Here is a 16,054-nt window from a genome sequence, read left to right as displayed (position 1 = left end):
AGTGCTGGGATTAAAGGTGTGCGCCACCACCGCCCGGCCTAAATTCAAGGTCTTATTCTCCCCAGTGCTGGAATTACAAGTGCATACTACCATGGCCAACTTTGCAGTAATGTTTTAATTGAGTAATGGATAGTACTTAAACAACAAATGACTAGATTACCTTGCTATAATGGTTAGTCTGGTGACTTATACAAAATGTGCAGTCACCAACTCTATGAACAACAAGGACATCAAAAACTGGTAATGTATGGGCCATAAACTTGAGTGTTCACGGACAGTACAGTGTGAATATAATGCCATACGACATGATGGTGGAAATTAGTTATTCTTGTTAGAGAAGTTTTCTGAAGTCTGTTTTGCACACCTAAGTATATAAATATATTTAGCAATAAATTCTTCCTTTTCTCAAATACTTATCTAGTCCTTTTTGTAAAATAAGACATGTTCTCATTCTTTTTTATTTCTTTATTACTTTTATTCTTGGACTTCAGATTTACGATTTACAGATAAAGTACTGACTCTTATTTGACATCAGCTCACTAAGTGAAGAGGCTGGTAAGATCATGGTTTCTTTCCTGGGCTTCAGCTATTAAAATAGCTAGTTTAAATTGTAAAATGCTCATTTTCTTTTGAGGAACAAAGCCTAATTTGCATGTGTTTATCCCTTTACATTTGAACATAAATATCTCATATCAATTAAAAATAGATAATATGCTACTTTTGTTGAGTAAAATAATAAAAATAGATTCCTTATTTTTCAAAACTTTGCTAATATCTCCCTCAGTAAATGTTTAGCCAACAAGTATAGAAAACTGAAGCGATAAATTGAAGAAGAGGAATACTGTGTTTGAAATTGTTCTGTCTTTAGGACATGCAGTTGCTTAACAAAGACTAGGAAAACATTAGATGTTCTTTACAATGAAGCAGCTAGAGCTGGAGATCATATTGTTAATTGAAATAAACTGGATTAAAAATGAGAAATATCACAAATACCTCATATATGGAACCTGTATTAAAAAGAAAACAAAATAAAACGGAGATAAATTTGGAAGAGAAAGGAAATTATTGGGACCAGAGAAGCTAATGAAATTAATATAAACAAAGTACATGTTTATAGTCAGTGTTCTATTGCTGTGAAGAGACACTGTGACCATGGCAACTCATAAAAGAAAATACTTAATTCGGACTGGCTTACAGTTTCAGAGGTTTAGTCCATTATCATAATTGTGGGAAGCATGAAGCATATAGACAGTCATTGTGCTGGAGAGGTAGCTGAGAGTTCCACATCCAGATCAGGTGGTAGCACGAAGAGAGGAAGCTGAGCTTGAGCCTTTGAAACCCCTAAGCCCAAGCCCCAGTGACATACTTCCTCCAACAAGGCCATACCTCCTCCAACAAGGTCACACCTCCTAATAGTGCCACTTCCTGGTAACCAAGCATTCAAATTTATGAGCTTAAGGGGCCATTTTTATTCAAACAACCACATTCCACTCCTTGGCACCCATAGGCTTGAAGCCATATCATAATGCAAAAATGCATTCAGTCCTACTTCAAAAGTCCCATATATAAGTCTCATCTCTGTTTAAAAGTCCAAAGACTCTTCTGAGATTCATAGCAGTCTCTTAACTGTAACCCCCTGTAAATATCAAAATTGAAAAACAGATCACATACTTCCAACATACAATGACACAGAAAACACAGTGGCACCAAATTCCAAAAGGAACAAAGGGAACATAGTGAGGAAATATTGGACCAAATGAAGACTGAAAACCATCTGGGCATGTTTCAAATTCTCTATCTCCCATGTTCCTCTTTTTGGGTCTGGCTTACCTCACTCAGGATAGTGTTTTCTATTTCCATCTATTTGCATGCAAAATTCAAGAAGTCCTTGTTTTTCACTGCTGAGTAGTACTCTAATATGTATATATTCCATACTTTCTTCATCCATTTTTCCATTGAAGGGCATCTAGGTTGTTTCCAGGTTCTGGCTATTACAAACAATGCTGCTATGAACATAGTTGAGCATATACTTTTGTTGTATGATAGGGCATTTCTTGGGTATATTCCCAAGAGTGGTATTGCTGGGTCCAGGGGTATGTTGATCCCGAATTTCCTGAGAAATGGCCACACTGCTTTCCAAAGTGGTTGCACAAGTTTTCATTCCCACCAGCAATGGATGAGTGTACCCCTTTCTCCATAACCTCTCCAGCAAAGGCTATCATTGGTGTTTTTGATTTTAGCCATTCTGACAGGTGTAAGATGGTATCTTAAAGTTGTCTTGATTTGCATTTCCCTGATCGCTAAGGAAGTTGAGCATGACCTTAAGTGTCTTTTGGCCATTTGAACTTCTTCTGTTGAAATGGTATATTTGGTTTCTAGCCATAAATAAAGGACATTGAGCCTATAATTAGTGATCCTAGAGAAGCTAAATAAGAAGATGAACCCAAAGAAAAACATAGGCATCCTCCTGAATATTAACCTTCATCAGGTGATGAAAGGAGACAGAGACAGAGACCCACATTGGAGCACTGGACAGTTTCCGCCTCCCCCCAGCCTCCCATTTCCCTCCCCCTCCTCCCACTCTTCTCCCCCTCCTTCCACTCCTCTCCCCCTCCCTCTCCAGTCCAAAGAGCAGTCAGGGTTCCCTGCCCTGTGGATAGTCCAAGGTCCTCCCCCCTCCGTCCATGTCTAGGAAGGTGAGCATCCAAACTGGCTAGGCTCCCACAAAGCCAGAACATGTAGTAGGATCAAAACCCCGAGCCAATGTCCTTGGCTTCTCATCAGCCCTCATTGTTCGCCATGCTCAGAGAGTCCAGTTTTATCCCAATGGGGATGTTCTATTGGGAACTCACCAAGGCCAGCTGGCCTGGGTCTGAAAAAGCCTGGGATAAAACCGGAGTCGCTGAACATAGCAGACAATGAGGACTACTGAGAACTCAAGAACAATGGCAATGGGTTTTTGATCCTACTGCACGTACTGGCTTTGTGGGAGCCTAGGCAGTTTGGATGCTCACCTTACTAGACCTGGATGGAGGTGGGTGGTCCGTGGACTTCCCACAGGGCAGGGAACCCTGATTGCTCTTTGGGCTGACGAGGGAGGGGGATTTGATTGGGGGGGGATGGGAGGCGGTGGCAGGGAAGAGACAGAAATCTTTAATAAATAAATAAAAAAAATTCTCTATCTCCATGTCTGATGTCAAAACACTTTTTTGTTTTGTTTGTCTTTTGAGAAATGGTTTCTTTGTGTAACAGTTCTTGATGTCCTGGAACTAGCTCTTTTAGACCAGGGTGGTCTTGAACTCACAGAGATCCAGCTTCCTCTGCCTCCCGAGTTCTAGGATTAAAGGAATGTTCCACCTGGCTCAAAACACTCTTAAGATATCCAGCTCCTTTTAGTTTTGGTGACTACTACACACTTTCTTGAGCTCATTCGATTCCCTATTAGCAGTTCTGCTAGCCAGATATCTCACAACTCTGGCATCTACAATATCTTGGGGTCTCCATGGCAATCTAGGGTTTCACCATTATAGCTCCATCCAGTGTTTTCTCTGGACCGCCATGCAGGGACCTTCCTAACACATGCCTGGCCTCAGCAAGTCTCCTTAGCTGTTAAGGGAGATTTCACAACCCTTTTCTTGAATCTTTGACTTTAAAGCTAGAACCAGGTGGCTGAAGCTGCCAAGTTCTGCTGCTTGCTGGGTCTGGAACATAGCATGCTTTTTTGATTATATCTGCATCAGCTTTCTGTTTTTTTCACTGCCTAAACTTGGCTATCCTGGATTTCACTCTGTACACCAGAGTGTACAGACTTCAGACTCAGAGATCCATATGCCTTTGCCTCCCAAGTACTTTAATCCTGAAGAATTAAAGTGGTGTGCCATCATGCCCTGTATTCCTTTTCAGAAGTTGGAAGCTTAGCTGGGTGGGGTCTTGGCCCGAGTTCACCACTTCCTTTATTCCCTTTAGGATCAGACTTTTCTATAAACTTTTTATCTCCTTGAGCAGTGGACTTAATTTCATTACAGTTCCTAGTGTTTTTTTTTTCCTCCTTAAACAATACATTTCATATTTTAGTTGCCCAGCTTGCTCTTTTTCAATATAGATCTGCATAAATTTGACCACTAAAAACCATGCACTATGCAACTATCACTCCTAGCCTGTGTTCTGAAATGTCCTCTGCCAATGCCATTAATCCAAAACATTTCAATTTAGCCTCAGGCAGATTGGTTTTTGGACAAGGGCCAAAGGCACCCCCCTCCCACCGCCAAATACTGTAAGAACAGTCTCTAGGCCACTTATTTTTGTTTGTTTCTGGAACCTCTTGAGCCAGCCATCATAATCCACATTGCTCTCGGCACCACTGTCTTCCATGTTCCTATTAGGATGGCTCATGAAGCTCTACTCCAAGTGTTCAGATTCCTTTCCTGTTCCAAAATCCTAACGTACACAATCCACCAAGAAAGAGGGTCAGGCCTATCAGAGCAGTACCCCAATACCTTGTAACAACTTCTGTTTTTGTCATTGTTCTTTTGCTGTAAACAGACATCACCACCGTGGCAACTGTTATAAAAGAAAACATTGAATTGGGGCTGTTTTACTTTTTCAGAAATTTATCCATTATCATCATTGCAAGAAGCATGGTGGCATGCAGGTAGATATGGTGCTGGAGAGGTAGCTGAGAGTTCCACATCCCCATTGGCAGGCAACAGGAAGAGAGAGACTGGGCCTGGTTTGAGCTTCTGAAACATCAAAGTCCACCTTCAGTGACACATTTCCTCCAAAAGTCACATGTACTCTAACAAGGTCACACCTCCTAATAGTGCCACTCCTTGGTGGCCATTCAAATCTATGAACCTATGGGGGCATTTTGATTCAAACCACCACAGTATGTTATACACATTTATGAAAACTCTGTGATGAAACCTGTTTGAATAATTCTAATATGATTCTGGAAGAGGAAACATTATTTATAACTTCCAAACATAGAATTGGGTAAATGTCTGTTTGTATCCCCTGTGCTTCTTGGAAACTCTTCTATTGCTTTCTCTTGCTTTCAATAATAAGGATAATATAAAATAGTGACCGTGTTGATGTGACTGGAAGGAAAGGAATAGAAATACAAATGAAATCAATAACTCTACAAATAAGTTTCATGATTCAGTTCTGGCTGTATGAAGTAGACAGGAAATCTCTTGGTGGTTACCTTGATATTTCTCTTCCTTCCATAGCAGTTTATATTTTTGTCCATAGAGATTCATGATATACTGAAATTAAAAGAAGCCTTGTTGCCCGAGTAAACAGTAGGGTTCTTCTGTATTTATATTAAGCTTATGGTTTTTTATTTTTGTATTATGTAGTCTGTTTTTCTCCATTATCTGTAACCTTATATGATAAATATAATCTTTTAATTATATTTTTGGTAAATATATAATATACCCAATTACTAAAACTGAAAAATTCTACTCTTCACTGTACCTACCTCTGGAGTTTAGCGAGAAAACAATGTCAGTTGTCAGTGGTATATATCAGACTCTGGAACTTTTTGTTTCCTTTTTTCTTTGTTTTTTTGCTTTTGCATCTTCTTCAGTGAGAGTTAGAAGTAAATTAAATGTTTTTATTCTAGTTTTTCATAGGTATCTGTGAATTATATTAATCTAAAGTATAGAGCAGAGAGACATGCCCTTCCTCTGTTGGTCTGAGAAGCATAGAGAGGAGAGTCATACCCTTCTCTATTGGTCTAAAGAAGTGTAGAGAGGAGGGACATCCCCTTTTCTATCTTCTAAGTGATACCAAACTAATTTTTGGATAAAGAAAATGGTAGGTAAGACTCCTGCAAGTTCGCTCACAGTGCTACACTCCCCAACTACAAGGGCATACCTCCTAAGCCTTCCAAAATAGTGCCAGTAACCCAGACCAAGTATGCTGACATCTGTGCCTATGGGGGACACTGTCACTCAAACTACTAGTGGCCCAGTCTTCTAATCTCAGGACTTGAAGGTATAGGCAAAGCAGATCAGGACTGAGGCCAGCCCATGCCATGTAAAATTCACTGCCTTAAAAAGTAAATTGTTGAAAAGAGATAGAGAAAATGCATTTGTGAAAACATAATTTATCTATTTATTTATTTACTTATTTATTTATTTATGGCTGGAGGGACAGCTGTGGGTGCTGGGAATGAAAACATAATTTACTCTTATTCAATAATTAAGGATTTCCTTGCTGCTACTGGAGTTTTTTGTTTGTTTGTTTGTTTGTTTGTTTGTTTTGAGAATTACTGTGTATTCTAGGATGGCCTTGAACCTGGGCCAACCCTACCAGCCTCAAAAGTATGGGTGTTGCCCAGGAAATTGGGGTTCCCTTTTAGGTTCTTAGTCTTATTTGTTAATTATTGAATTTCAATTCTTAAGGAAGCTCAAGAACAAATTTATTAAAGTTTGGGAGCAAAACTACAGGCCAGGCAACCTTTAAATCTTGGCAGCAGCCTGGAGGAGGGAGATGGGAAAGAGAAAGGAAGTTAGGGTCTAACCAGTGCAACACTTTCAGCAGTGGAGGTCGGCAGGTAGCTGCATGGCGGAAGCGGCGACTTCAGGAAAGACTGAGAAAGCACAGAGTGGTCATGAAAGTGTGCGGAGGCTGCTGGCCAGTACCCGTAAAAAGAGGTAGAGAAATGAGAAGGAAAACTTAAGCTTTTGAGTCAAGACTCAGAAAAACTGACAGACTTTGCAGTGCTATTTAACAGAAAGCCCTGTAAACTTGGGAGAGGGGCCTCTGTGAAGGAAAGGTACATTATCTCATTAAGGGGATAATTATTCCTCCCACCTCCGTAGCACAGCTTCAGGTAAATCAGCAGATTGACAGGTCCAGATGGATTAGCTTCCAAAGGAGGTGGCAATGCTCTGTAATATTCTAATCTTTCAGCAGATTAGAATGTCATGTTTCCATGCAGATCATGAGTAGAACTCAAATTCTATTCTTTTAACCAGGAAGGAGTAGCTTTTCCTTAGTGGGCTTCAGTAAGGCCTGCATATCTCCAGTTTTTAAAGCTGCATTAAGAAAGTGCCACTGTGATGTTTAACTTACTGCAGGGAAACAGAAGATAGGGTCCAAAGCTGACCATGAGTGAAAGATACATCCTCGGTAACTTCTTAGCTGCCAGTCCTTGGAACACTGGGATTATTGGCATGAGCTTTCGCTTCTGGCTTCCTTTATATTCTCATAAGTGAGAATTCTATATAAGTGTGTTCCTTTAATAAAAGATTAGTCAGTTCCAATATAAATGTTATGTCACATTGTGACCTAGAGCTACTAATGTTTGAGTGGCATTCAATTTGCTTAGTCATTGGCTTTTAATTATCTGTAAACATCCACACGATATGTAATTTTTATATATGATAAAATGCACTCTTTTAAAGAAAATACTTTGAAATTTGACAAGTATCTCTAGGTACATAACCACTATATAACCACAAACAAAACACAATGTTTTCTCATGACCTCAGAGCAAGCCTCTCTCACCCACAGTCATCTTTTCTTTTTCCTTAGTCACGGGTGGTCCTTTTCCATTACTGTACGTCTCAACCTCAGCCCAGCCTTAACACCATTAGTATTTTAGAAAGTGGGATTGGAGGGAGCCAGAGTGTTGTACTTTGTCATGTAGTGATTTTAGCAGCATCTCTGGACCTCTGCCCATCAAGTACCAGTGGATCTCTCCTTCCACTTTCTCAGTTGTGACAACAGATGCCTATTGCCAAGTGCCCTCTTGGAGCAAAACTGCACCCACCTGAGAACCATGGCTTACTCTAAGATCATTCTTCTAGTGCTAGCATTTCACCCAAATAGAACTATATAGGATAAGGTCTCTACCTCTTTCTTTCTGCTCAATATAATGACTCAAGATTTATAAAGGCTGTTATGCAAATGCTATTTGCTTTCTTTATACTGAGTAGGAGGTCCATATTTAATAACAGGCTACATTCTATTTAACTATTTCCTTTTTATGTTTCTCCGAATCTTTCATTGAATTTAACATTTATTTTTGAGAATCTGTTTTCATTAATTGATTCTTTTACTAGTTACACCTCACATTGTTCTTTTTTTAATATTTTTTTGGATGTTGGCCACATTTTTAATTTCATGATGATTGCAGCTTTGCTTTTAATTTTTAAAAATAATATTGGATATTTTTCATCTTAGTTTTCTAAGGTGATCGTTTTTGTTTGGAGCTGGGCATGAAGGCATACACTTATAGGCCCAGTGCTTTGGAGTCTGAGGCAGGAACATGCTGAGTACAGTGTCTGTGCCACAGTGGGTCATAAAAAGCTTTCCTTGTAAATGTAATTATCCTTGTCCATTATTAGTTATGCAAACAAATACAATTCTAGCTGTGGTAACTGTGGGATGGTGGATGATATTTGTCAGCCTATTAAGACTAATTAAAAATTTAGATCATGGACCTTCTACACCTCACCCAGACTGTTTTCTCTGTGTGTTGTATGTGTGTGCACATGTACAGGAATGCAGTAGTTCATCTTTACCTGTAGCTTCATCTTTAATGGTCAGTTACACAGTACCAACCAAAGTCTGAAGGTATTAAGTAAGAAATTCCAAAACTAAATAAATGATGATATGTAAATCACATGTTGTTATAGGTAATCTGATGAGGGTCTCTGTTTCCTGCTCACTTTTTCCTGTCCTGCATGTGAAATATCCCATCTAACTGTGTGCTGTGATGCTATGTGTGTATGTGGTTTGCCTGGTATTCATTTAGTGGCCATTCTGATAATTGTTAATTGTGATATAATATTACTGATGTTCAATTAACTTACTCAATGGCTCCAGTATGCAGAGTGGAATGCTGTCATTTCCTTTTAAGAAGTTATCATTGCTTTATTTTGTTATTAGTGTTACTGTTAACCCTGTTTGCTTCAGTATGGATGTTTGATTCTATCTAGTTGTAATATTCTACTGTGTTGTTTTTCTTACTAGACAGTGATATCGGAAAACTGTTATCCTGCTTCAAAATATCTGATAAACAAACTGAGTGGATAGAAAACTGCCGAAGACAGTTCTGTAAAACAATGAAGTCCAAGCCGGATGCAGTCAGTGGAGGTGGTGAGTGTGCTGTTTTCTACTGGGATCTGCCTGCAGAAAATTATTTTAGCAGACACTGCGGCTCCTGCAGATTTCTACCTGTGCGTGCAGGAAACATAATGCTAATTGGGAAAGTCCACTGCCTCCCTCTTTCTCTAGGGACCTGTGATTCTAAAAGAGCCAATGGCCAAAGAATTCCTAAGCATTTTTACAGACTGGACTGTCTGTACATGTAGCCAGCAGGTTTGAGGTCCCGTCTTTCCTGAGGCTGCAATTTATCTGATTTAAATAGTCTTCATTTTCATATATGGTATTGCTGTATCTTTGTAGAACTCTTACCAGTTTGCTAGTAATGTAAGTATCTTAAAACATCACCAGGCGTCCACCAAAGAAACTGAATGATTCCTAAGGAAGCTTTGTCTAGAAGGAGTGCCTACAGTTTAAACTTATCAGCAAGTTTAACCTCAGTTGTTTACATGTGCTATAGTTTCCCGAAGCTGTAACTTTGATCTGATTCTGTTATAAGATAGATTTCCTAAAAGCTGTCATTTGTGAGTGATTTCATTTCATCGCCCATACTTAGAGATTTTCATATTTGTTATAAAATTAAAATCAAGAATTTAAGAATTAACTTTACACCTTGCTGGAAAATGGTCTTTTTACAGATGAGTAAAATATTTATGTAGCAACAAAATCACAAATTATTCTTCACAGTATGAGTATAAATGAGCAGTTAAACCACGTTTAGTCTTCCTGAAGATTTACAAAGTATTGCTGCGCAGTGTTGGTGCATGTCTTTAGTCTCAGCACTCAGCAAGTAGAGGCAGGTGCATCTCTGTGAGTTTGAGGCCTGGATGGTCTATAGTGTAAATTACAGGATAGGCTCCAAAGCTACAGAGCAATCCTGTCTCGAAAAATATAAATATAATCCTTATTAAAATACATATATATATGATACTATGTATGCTATATATGTGTGTATAATGTCTTAGTTAGGGTTTCTATTGCTGTGAAGAGGCACCATGACCGTGGCTAAATCTTATAAAAGCAAACATTTAATTGGGGCTTGCTTACAGGTTCAGGAGTTTAGTTCATTGGGATCATGGAAGGAAGCATGGTGACTTGCAGGCAGACGGGTCTGGAGAAGTAATTGAAAGTTACATTTGCATCTGCAGGCAACAGGAAGAGAGGGTGAACCATTAGGCCTGGCTTAAACTTCTAAAACCTCAAAGCCCACTCCCAGTGACACACTTCCTCCAACAAGATCACACCTACTCCATCAAGGCCATACCTTTAATAATGCCACTCCCTATGAGCCTATGGGCATGATTTTCACTCAAACCACACACACACACACACACACACGCACGCACGCACGCACGCACGCGCGCGCACATACACACATTTATGACTATATATATGAATGACTTGGATGTGTATATATGTATATAATTAGCTCTTGATTGTATGATAGAGATATTTAAAATGGATTTTCTCAGTGGGTTTTGCACTTGCCAAAAATACATAGCCAATTAGGAGAGGAGTGGCTTGGAATGAATGGTTCAGTTTACACACTTCCTAATATTGGAATTTACAAAACATACAATATTACAATTTGTTTTAGACATTATCAGTAGTAAAACGGAAACCACCTGTCACACAATGTAGAAAAATGTACAGTTTAAAATTTGTTACAGACAGAAACCTTTCTTAGAAATAATAATCTAGGCAATTTAACTGTGAACAATCTTCAATATAAACAAGTTCAACAAAGTCCTTTAGATGCAATTTCTTTTGGGTTCACCGCAACACTTTTTGTAATATTGTATATTTTGTAAATTCCAATAAGTCTATCTGAAATCTCAAACATATTATTCCGGAGAGAAATTATTATGAACTGGAATTTTTGATTTGTTCATATATGTAAAATGCAACAATTGACACATTTTTAAAGTCCAGGGCTGCATCAGTCTCATCCATGTTTTGCATTCTACCTAGGACTGGCTGCTGGCTGTCTCACCCTAAATCTGGATTTGAGAGAGCAGCCTCTGCTGGCCTCTTGAAGTCCCTTATTTAGAAGAGATAAGGTATTCATTCACAGGGGAGAGAGTTGGCTGCTGTACACTCTTAGAAAGGTACAGTGAAAGTGAAGGAACCAGGGTAAGGGTAACATCCTGTTTAGATCTCAGAGAAATGATGACTGGGTTGTTAAGAGAGCTGTTCTTATAAAACCTGAGGAGACCCTAAGTGGAGAAGCGCATGGAACCCCACGTCAGAGTTTCAAAAGCAAGCCAAGAAAGTCTTAGAAGCCAAGAGAGTCAGTGCTTTTCCAACTTGGGGTAAGCAATGCAGAGGACAGTTAACCTCTCAGGACAGATGCAGGTCAGCTGGAAGTGGAACCTTAATCAGCACACTGAAATTGCCCTCAAAAATGAAGAGAGGTCAGGAGGATCTCATCTAAAGCAAGGCCGCCCTACAGCATGGCTAAAGACCATTCTCTCCCTTCTGTTCTCCCTACTACTCGTGAATCTGTGATTATAGGAAATTGGAAAGACTTTTAAATGAAAGGATGAAGATGAACAACTTGAAAACACGGAGAATCACAGTATGGCTGTGCATACAATAATTTGTATTAAAAGTTAGATAGAGTTGTATAGTCTAAGTTATTACAAAATTAGAATTCTAATTTTGGCGAGTGGAGATTTGAGGGAAAAGAATACATTCTTGAACATGCAAGGGTCTGAGGAACAAAATATCTGGTCTCTACCTGCAGGTTAATAGGGAGAAAACTGAACTGATAGTGTAGCTCACATATGCTATGAGATCGCAGTCATGCAGTCATTTCTAAGTGTGTCTGCACAGTGAATCCAGCAGACGCTTAGATGTTGGCGTGCATGTGTTGTTCTTGTTTCAGAACCAGTTGCTGTGGTGATGGCGACTTAGTTTTGGGTAACTTTAAAACCATAAATTTATATCTCACAGTTTTGAAAGCTGGGAAGACAGAGGTCAGGGTTCAGGCAGATCCTGACTGGCACAGGCTCGTTGTCTGCTTCGGAGACTGAGTGCTTGCTGCCTCCTCTCCTGATGGAAGTGGGCCATGCCACTCCTTAGCCATTTTGTAAAGGTGCTGGTGTCATCATAAGGGCAGGGCTCTCCTGGCTTGCGCACTTCCCAGATGTTTCATGTCTTTGAAAATACATTTTATCTAATATTTGTACAATATGTTTGTTCGAATCCACCTCCCATTCCTCTCCCCCCACTACCACTTCCTCCCAATTTCTTATGCTGGCCTCCTCCTTCTGTCCCTCTGATTCCCCTTCTCCTGAAGAAAACTGAATGTCTCTCCCCCAGCTGTGACCAGCTGCCCATAGCAGCCTTAGACTTGGTGGGGTGTAGCAGGCTTTCTTAATTGGACTCTGGATCACCAGCCTCCAAATAACTTGGAGACTTATTAATTATGAAAGTGTATCCTTTAGCTTAGGCTTGTTTCCGACCAGCTCTTATAACTTAAGTCATCCCATATTTATTAAGTCTACGTTCTGCCACGTGTCTCGGTTACCTCCCCTCAAGAGGTACATCCATTTGTTCTGAGCCTGCTAGCAAAACTGCATACCAGATTCTTTCTCACCTTCCTCTCCCTCCTGCTGGAAGTCCTGCCTGTTCTCTCCTGCCTACCTATAGGCTATTCAGCTCTTTAGTACACCAATTAGAATGCTCCTTTGCAAAGACACAGCTCTACAACGTACAAAAAGATTATCCCACAACAGTGGGGATTAGTTATCTCATAATATGTGAATTTGGGGCAATATTAACATATGGTAGGATCAGGGTTGGGGTGTGGCATGGTCAAGAGATAAGTGAAGCCAGAACCCAAGTACTCTTCAGTCTCTGCCTTCAGTTTTCAACTAAGAAAACCCCTGTGCTCTTTTAAGATTATATAAATATAATATTAGAGTCTTTTAACTACGTTCTGACCCCAGACATCAGGAATAATTAAAGGTAGAAAGGCCAAAATTGAAAATTCTTTATAGAAAGTTCAGATCTGTCATTTAAGATTAATATACACTTTAAACAAAACAGTATTCTGTAGTTGGCTTTCCAAGCAATATTCTCTAGTTAACTTGTTTAAAATTGCTTCTTGCACCCTCAGTTTTAACATCTTTCACCAATAAGCTAGGATGTTGGTGGCCTTTGATACTTTTTTGGTTTGGGGAGATTTTGCTGGCATTTTGAGAATATTATTTCTAAAAATAAATGCAAAAACCAAAATAAGATTTTAGAAGTTGCTCCCTGATAGCTGGAGGATTAGAAAGTAGAATCTCCTGTCTCACTTTGTTTCCACTATAGCTAGAGATACAGGTTTGTGCTTTCCTCTCCTTTGAACAGGCTTGGACCTGCTCAACCTCATGTGTCAGTGGCAAATCTAATATCTCCCACACAGGTAAATACTGTGCTTTCTGCTGTGAGGTTCAAAGAAACATGTGGATTGATGTATGAGCCTGTGTGCAAAAACAGCAGCAAATTCCCTGGTGTTTGAAGAAAACATGCGTGGTTTGAATAGAGAATTCACACCAGTAATTGCTTAGCAATATGTTTTGATTTTTTCATTATTTCAGACATTGTATTTAAATACGTAGCACACAGCAAATATAGTTGAGCTCAATGAAGATAATTACATTATAATTGAAGGTTTAAATGGACATTTCTATTGAAAATGATGTTTCTAAGCAATATTTGTTACTGTGTTTATTGCACTTTGGATTGTTAGTCCTACCATGAAATGAAGAATAATTATATGCAAACTTCATCACAGTGTCCTTCTATAAAACCTGTCTCAAAAGTTTATATACATAGATGTTAAAAACTGTCATTTGCAGATATTATATATGCATTCATAAAAGAATGACATTTGAAATAGTTTCAGAAATATGGTAGATTCATTCCTGTGTTTGTAAACATAGAACCAGCCCAAGCCATTGCAAACTCAAATCTGTACACAGGAGTATTTCTTAAGCCATGGCTATTGAGTTTTCATGTTTTTAAATATTTGTTTCATTTTGGAATCTTATAATGAATAGATTCAATGAATCAAAACATTTCATCTTCATCTCTGGCCATCAAAATATTCTATTATATAGCTTGCTCTCTACAGTTACTGACAACCACACCATTCCTTTTTGTGATTTCGTTTTTACATGTGGATCTTTGAAGAATTATATGTTTGAAATATACTTGAATGTAAAGCAGGATCCATGCGGTTAATGAAGGTCATAGTTAGTCGTCTAAGTGTGAGAAGGGAAAACTCTTCAAGTGTGACTCAAGATTACGGGAGCATCTGTTTATAGGATATATACAAATGCTGTGATGTTATCACATCAGCCTAGAAAGGAATCAGTTTGTCACTTCGAAGTCAGAGAGCGGATGCTTTGTTTGATCTGGTCCTCAAATCAATACTATCAGCTACAAAGTATAAACGGCATCATAGGACAGATGTGAAAGTGGCATGAGCTGTGCAGTAATCCTGGTCTTAGAGTTCACTGTTTTTCTTATGATAACCTAATGAGTGCGTTAAAAACATTTAACAAATTCTGAAGTAATCGTTAGGTAATCTTAAGCATGATGGATAATTTCTTTATAGTTATATACTGAATAAGTCCACAGAGAAGTTATTAAAATTTAACTGAAATCAGAAACATGAATATCAATAGAAGTCTGCCTTTTCAATTGAACTCCTCAGTACTGTGGAGTTCAGGTGACTTTTTTTTTTTAATTCTTCTCTCACCGCAGTGTCTCCTCCCTCCGCTCTTCCTCAGGAGAATGTCATCGCTAGTCTATGACCTCAGGATGCACTGTCAAGCATTGTTCCTTCTTGACCTTTAAAATTCTAATTACTCTCATGTTTGTTACAGCTTTAGGAGAACTACTTGAAAATTTTGTTCTTCATCTCACCGAAAACCCTTCTGAATGCTACTTCCCTTCAGTGGAGCATACAGGTATCTTTTTAAATATTGTGATGTTTGCAAGATGCTCAGCTTGAAAGTAGGTGCTGTTTTATAGTGACATGCGTGTTGAGTGCTGACATGTGCAAGCTTTCCCATCTGAAAGTCCTCTCACTTCACAACCTGGGATGCTGTGACCTTCATCTGCTTCTGGTCTCCAGTGCAAACTTTTTTCTTGGTAGCATTGCCTGCTCTTCTATCATATGCCCCTCCCTGATATCATCAACTCATAACTATCTTACTGTGTTTGTCTGCTGTAAGACTGTAAGAAAGTGATAGCAAAAGTTTATTTTGACCCATTATTCTGTCTCAACATCAAAGAAATGTAACTGGTGATGCCTTCTTGCTTTTTGGTCTCTCTGTGATATCATTTGGTTAACATCAATCAGTGTGTGTGTGCTTTCTTTTTCTCATCTAATCCTAATAGCCTTCTGAAGACCCTGCCTTGAAAATGGCGAGTCACATTAAGTTTTTGCTTCTCTTTATAAAATAATTATTATTTTCATTTCATGTGTATATATTTTGCCTGTTTGTATGTATGTGGTGTGTGTCTATGTTTTCTGTCTGTCTATCTGTCTAGTACCCAGAGACCAGAAAGAGGCACTAGGTCCCTTGGAAATGGAATTAAGAATGTGTGTAAGCTACCATGTGAGCGCTGGTAATGAATCCAGGTCTTCTGTAAGAACAAAAAAACTTTGAACCACTGAAGCATCTCTCCAGTCCCTCAGTTTCTCTTTAGAAAATAATACTCTTTCCTACAGTATATTTTGATCATAGTCACACATGACTACTCCCAGATATACATAGCCCACCATTCTTAATACATTGAGTCCAATTTGTGTTTCTTAAACACTCTGAGAATTGACCTGCAAGGGCTTACACTGTTAAAGGAAGTTGACCCTTTCTACCCTTTGCTATCAAATGGCAATTGCTTCTTAGCTAAGGGTAGGACTTTATGCCGTTGC

General features: G+C 38.9%; 1 protein-coding gene across 1 annotated transcript in view; it reads left to right on the top strand.

The window, feature by feature from the left end:
• Tbc1d32 (TBC1 domain family member 32) overlaps positions 1-16,054 on the top strand; it is a 192,225-nt gene that overhangs the window by 130,239 nt on the left and 45,932 nt on the right. Inside the window, exons 26-27 of the mRNA XM_026787416.1 lie at positions 8,986-9,111; positions 15,000-15,083. Coding sequence (XP_026643217.1) covers positions 8,986-9,111; positions 15,000-15,083 — 210 coding nt within the window. The remainder of the gene's footprint in view (positions 1-8,985; positions 9,112-14,999; positions 15,084-16,054) is intronic.

This window comes from Microtus ochrogaster, linkage group LG9 (genome assembly GCF_000317375.1).
Source record: "Microtus ochrogaster isolate Prairie Vole_2 linkage group LG9, MicOch1.0, whole genome shotgun sequence".
Classification (NCBI taxonomy): Eukaryota; Metazoa; Chordata; class Mammalia; order Rodentia; family Cricetidae; genus Microtus; species Microtus ochrogaster.
This window is presented reverse-complemented; position numbering and strand designations above follow the sequence as displayed.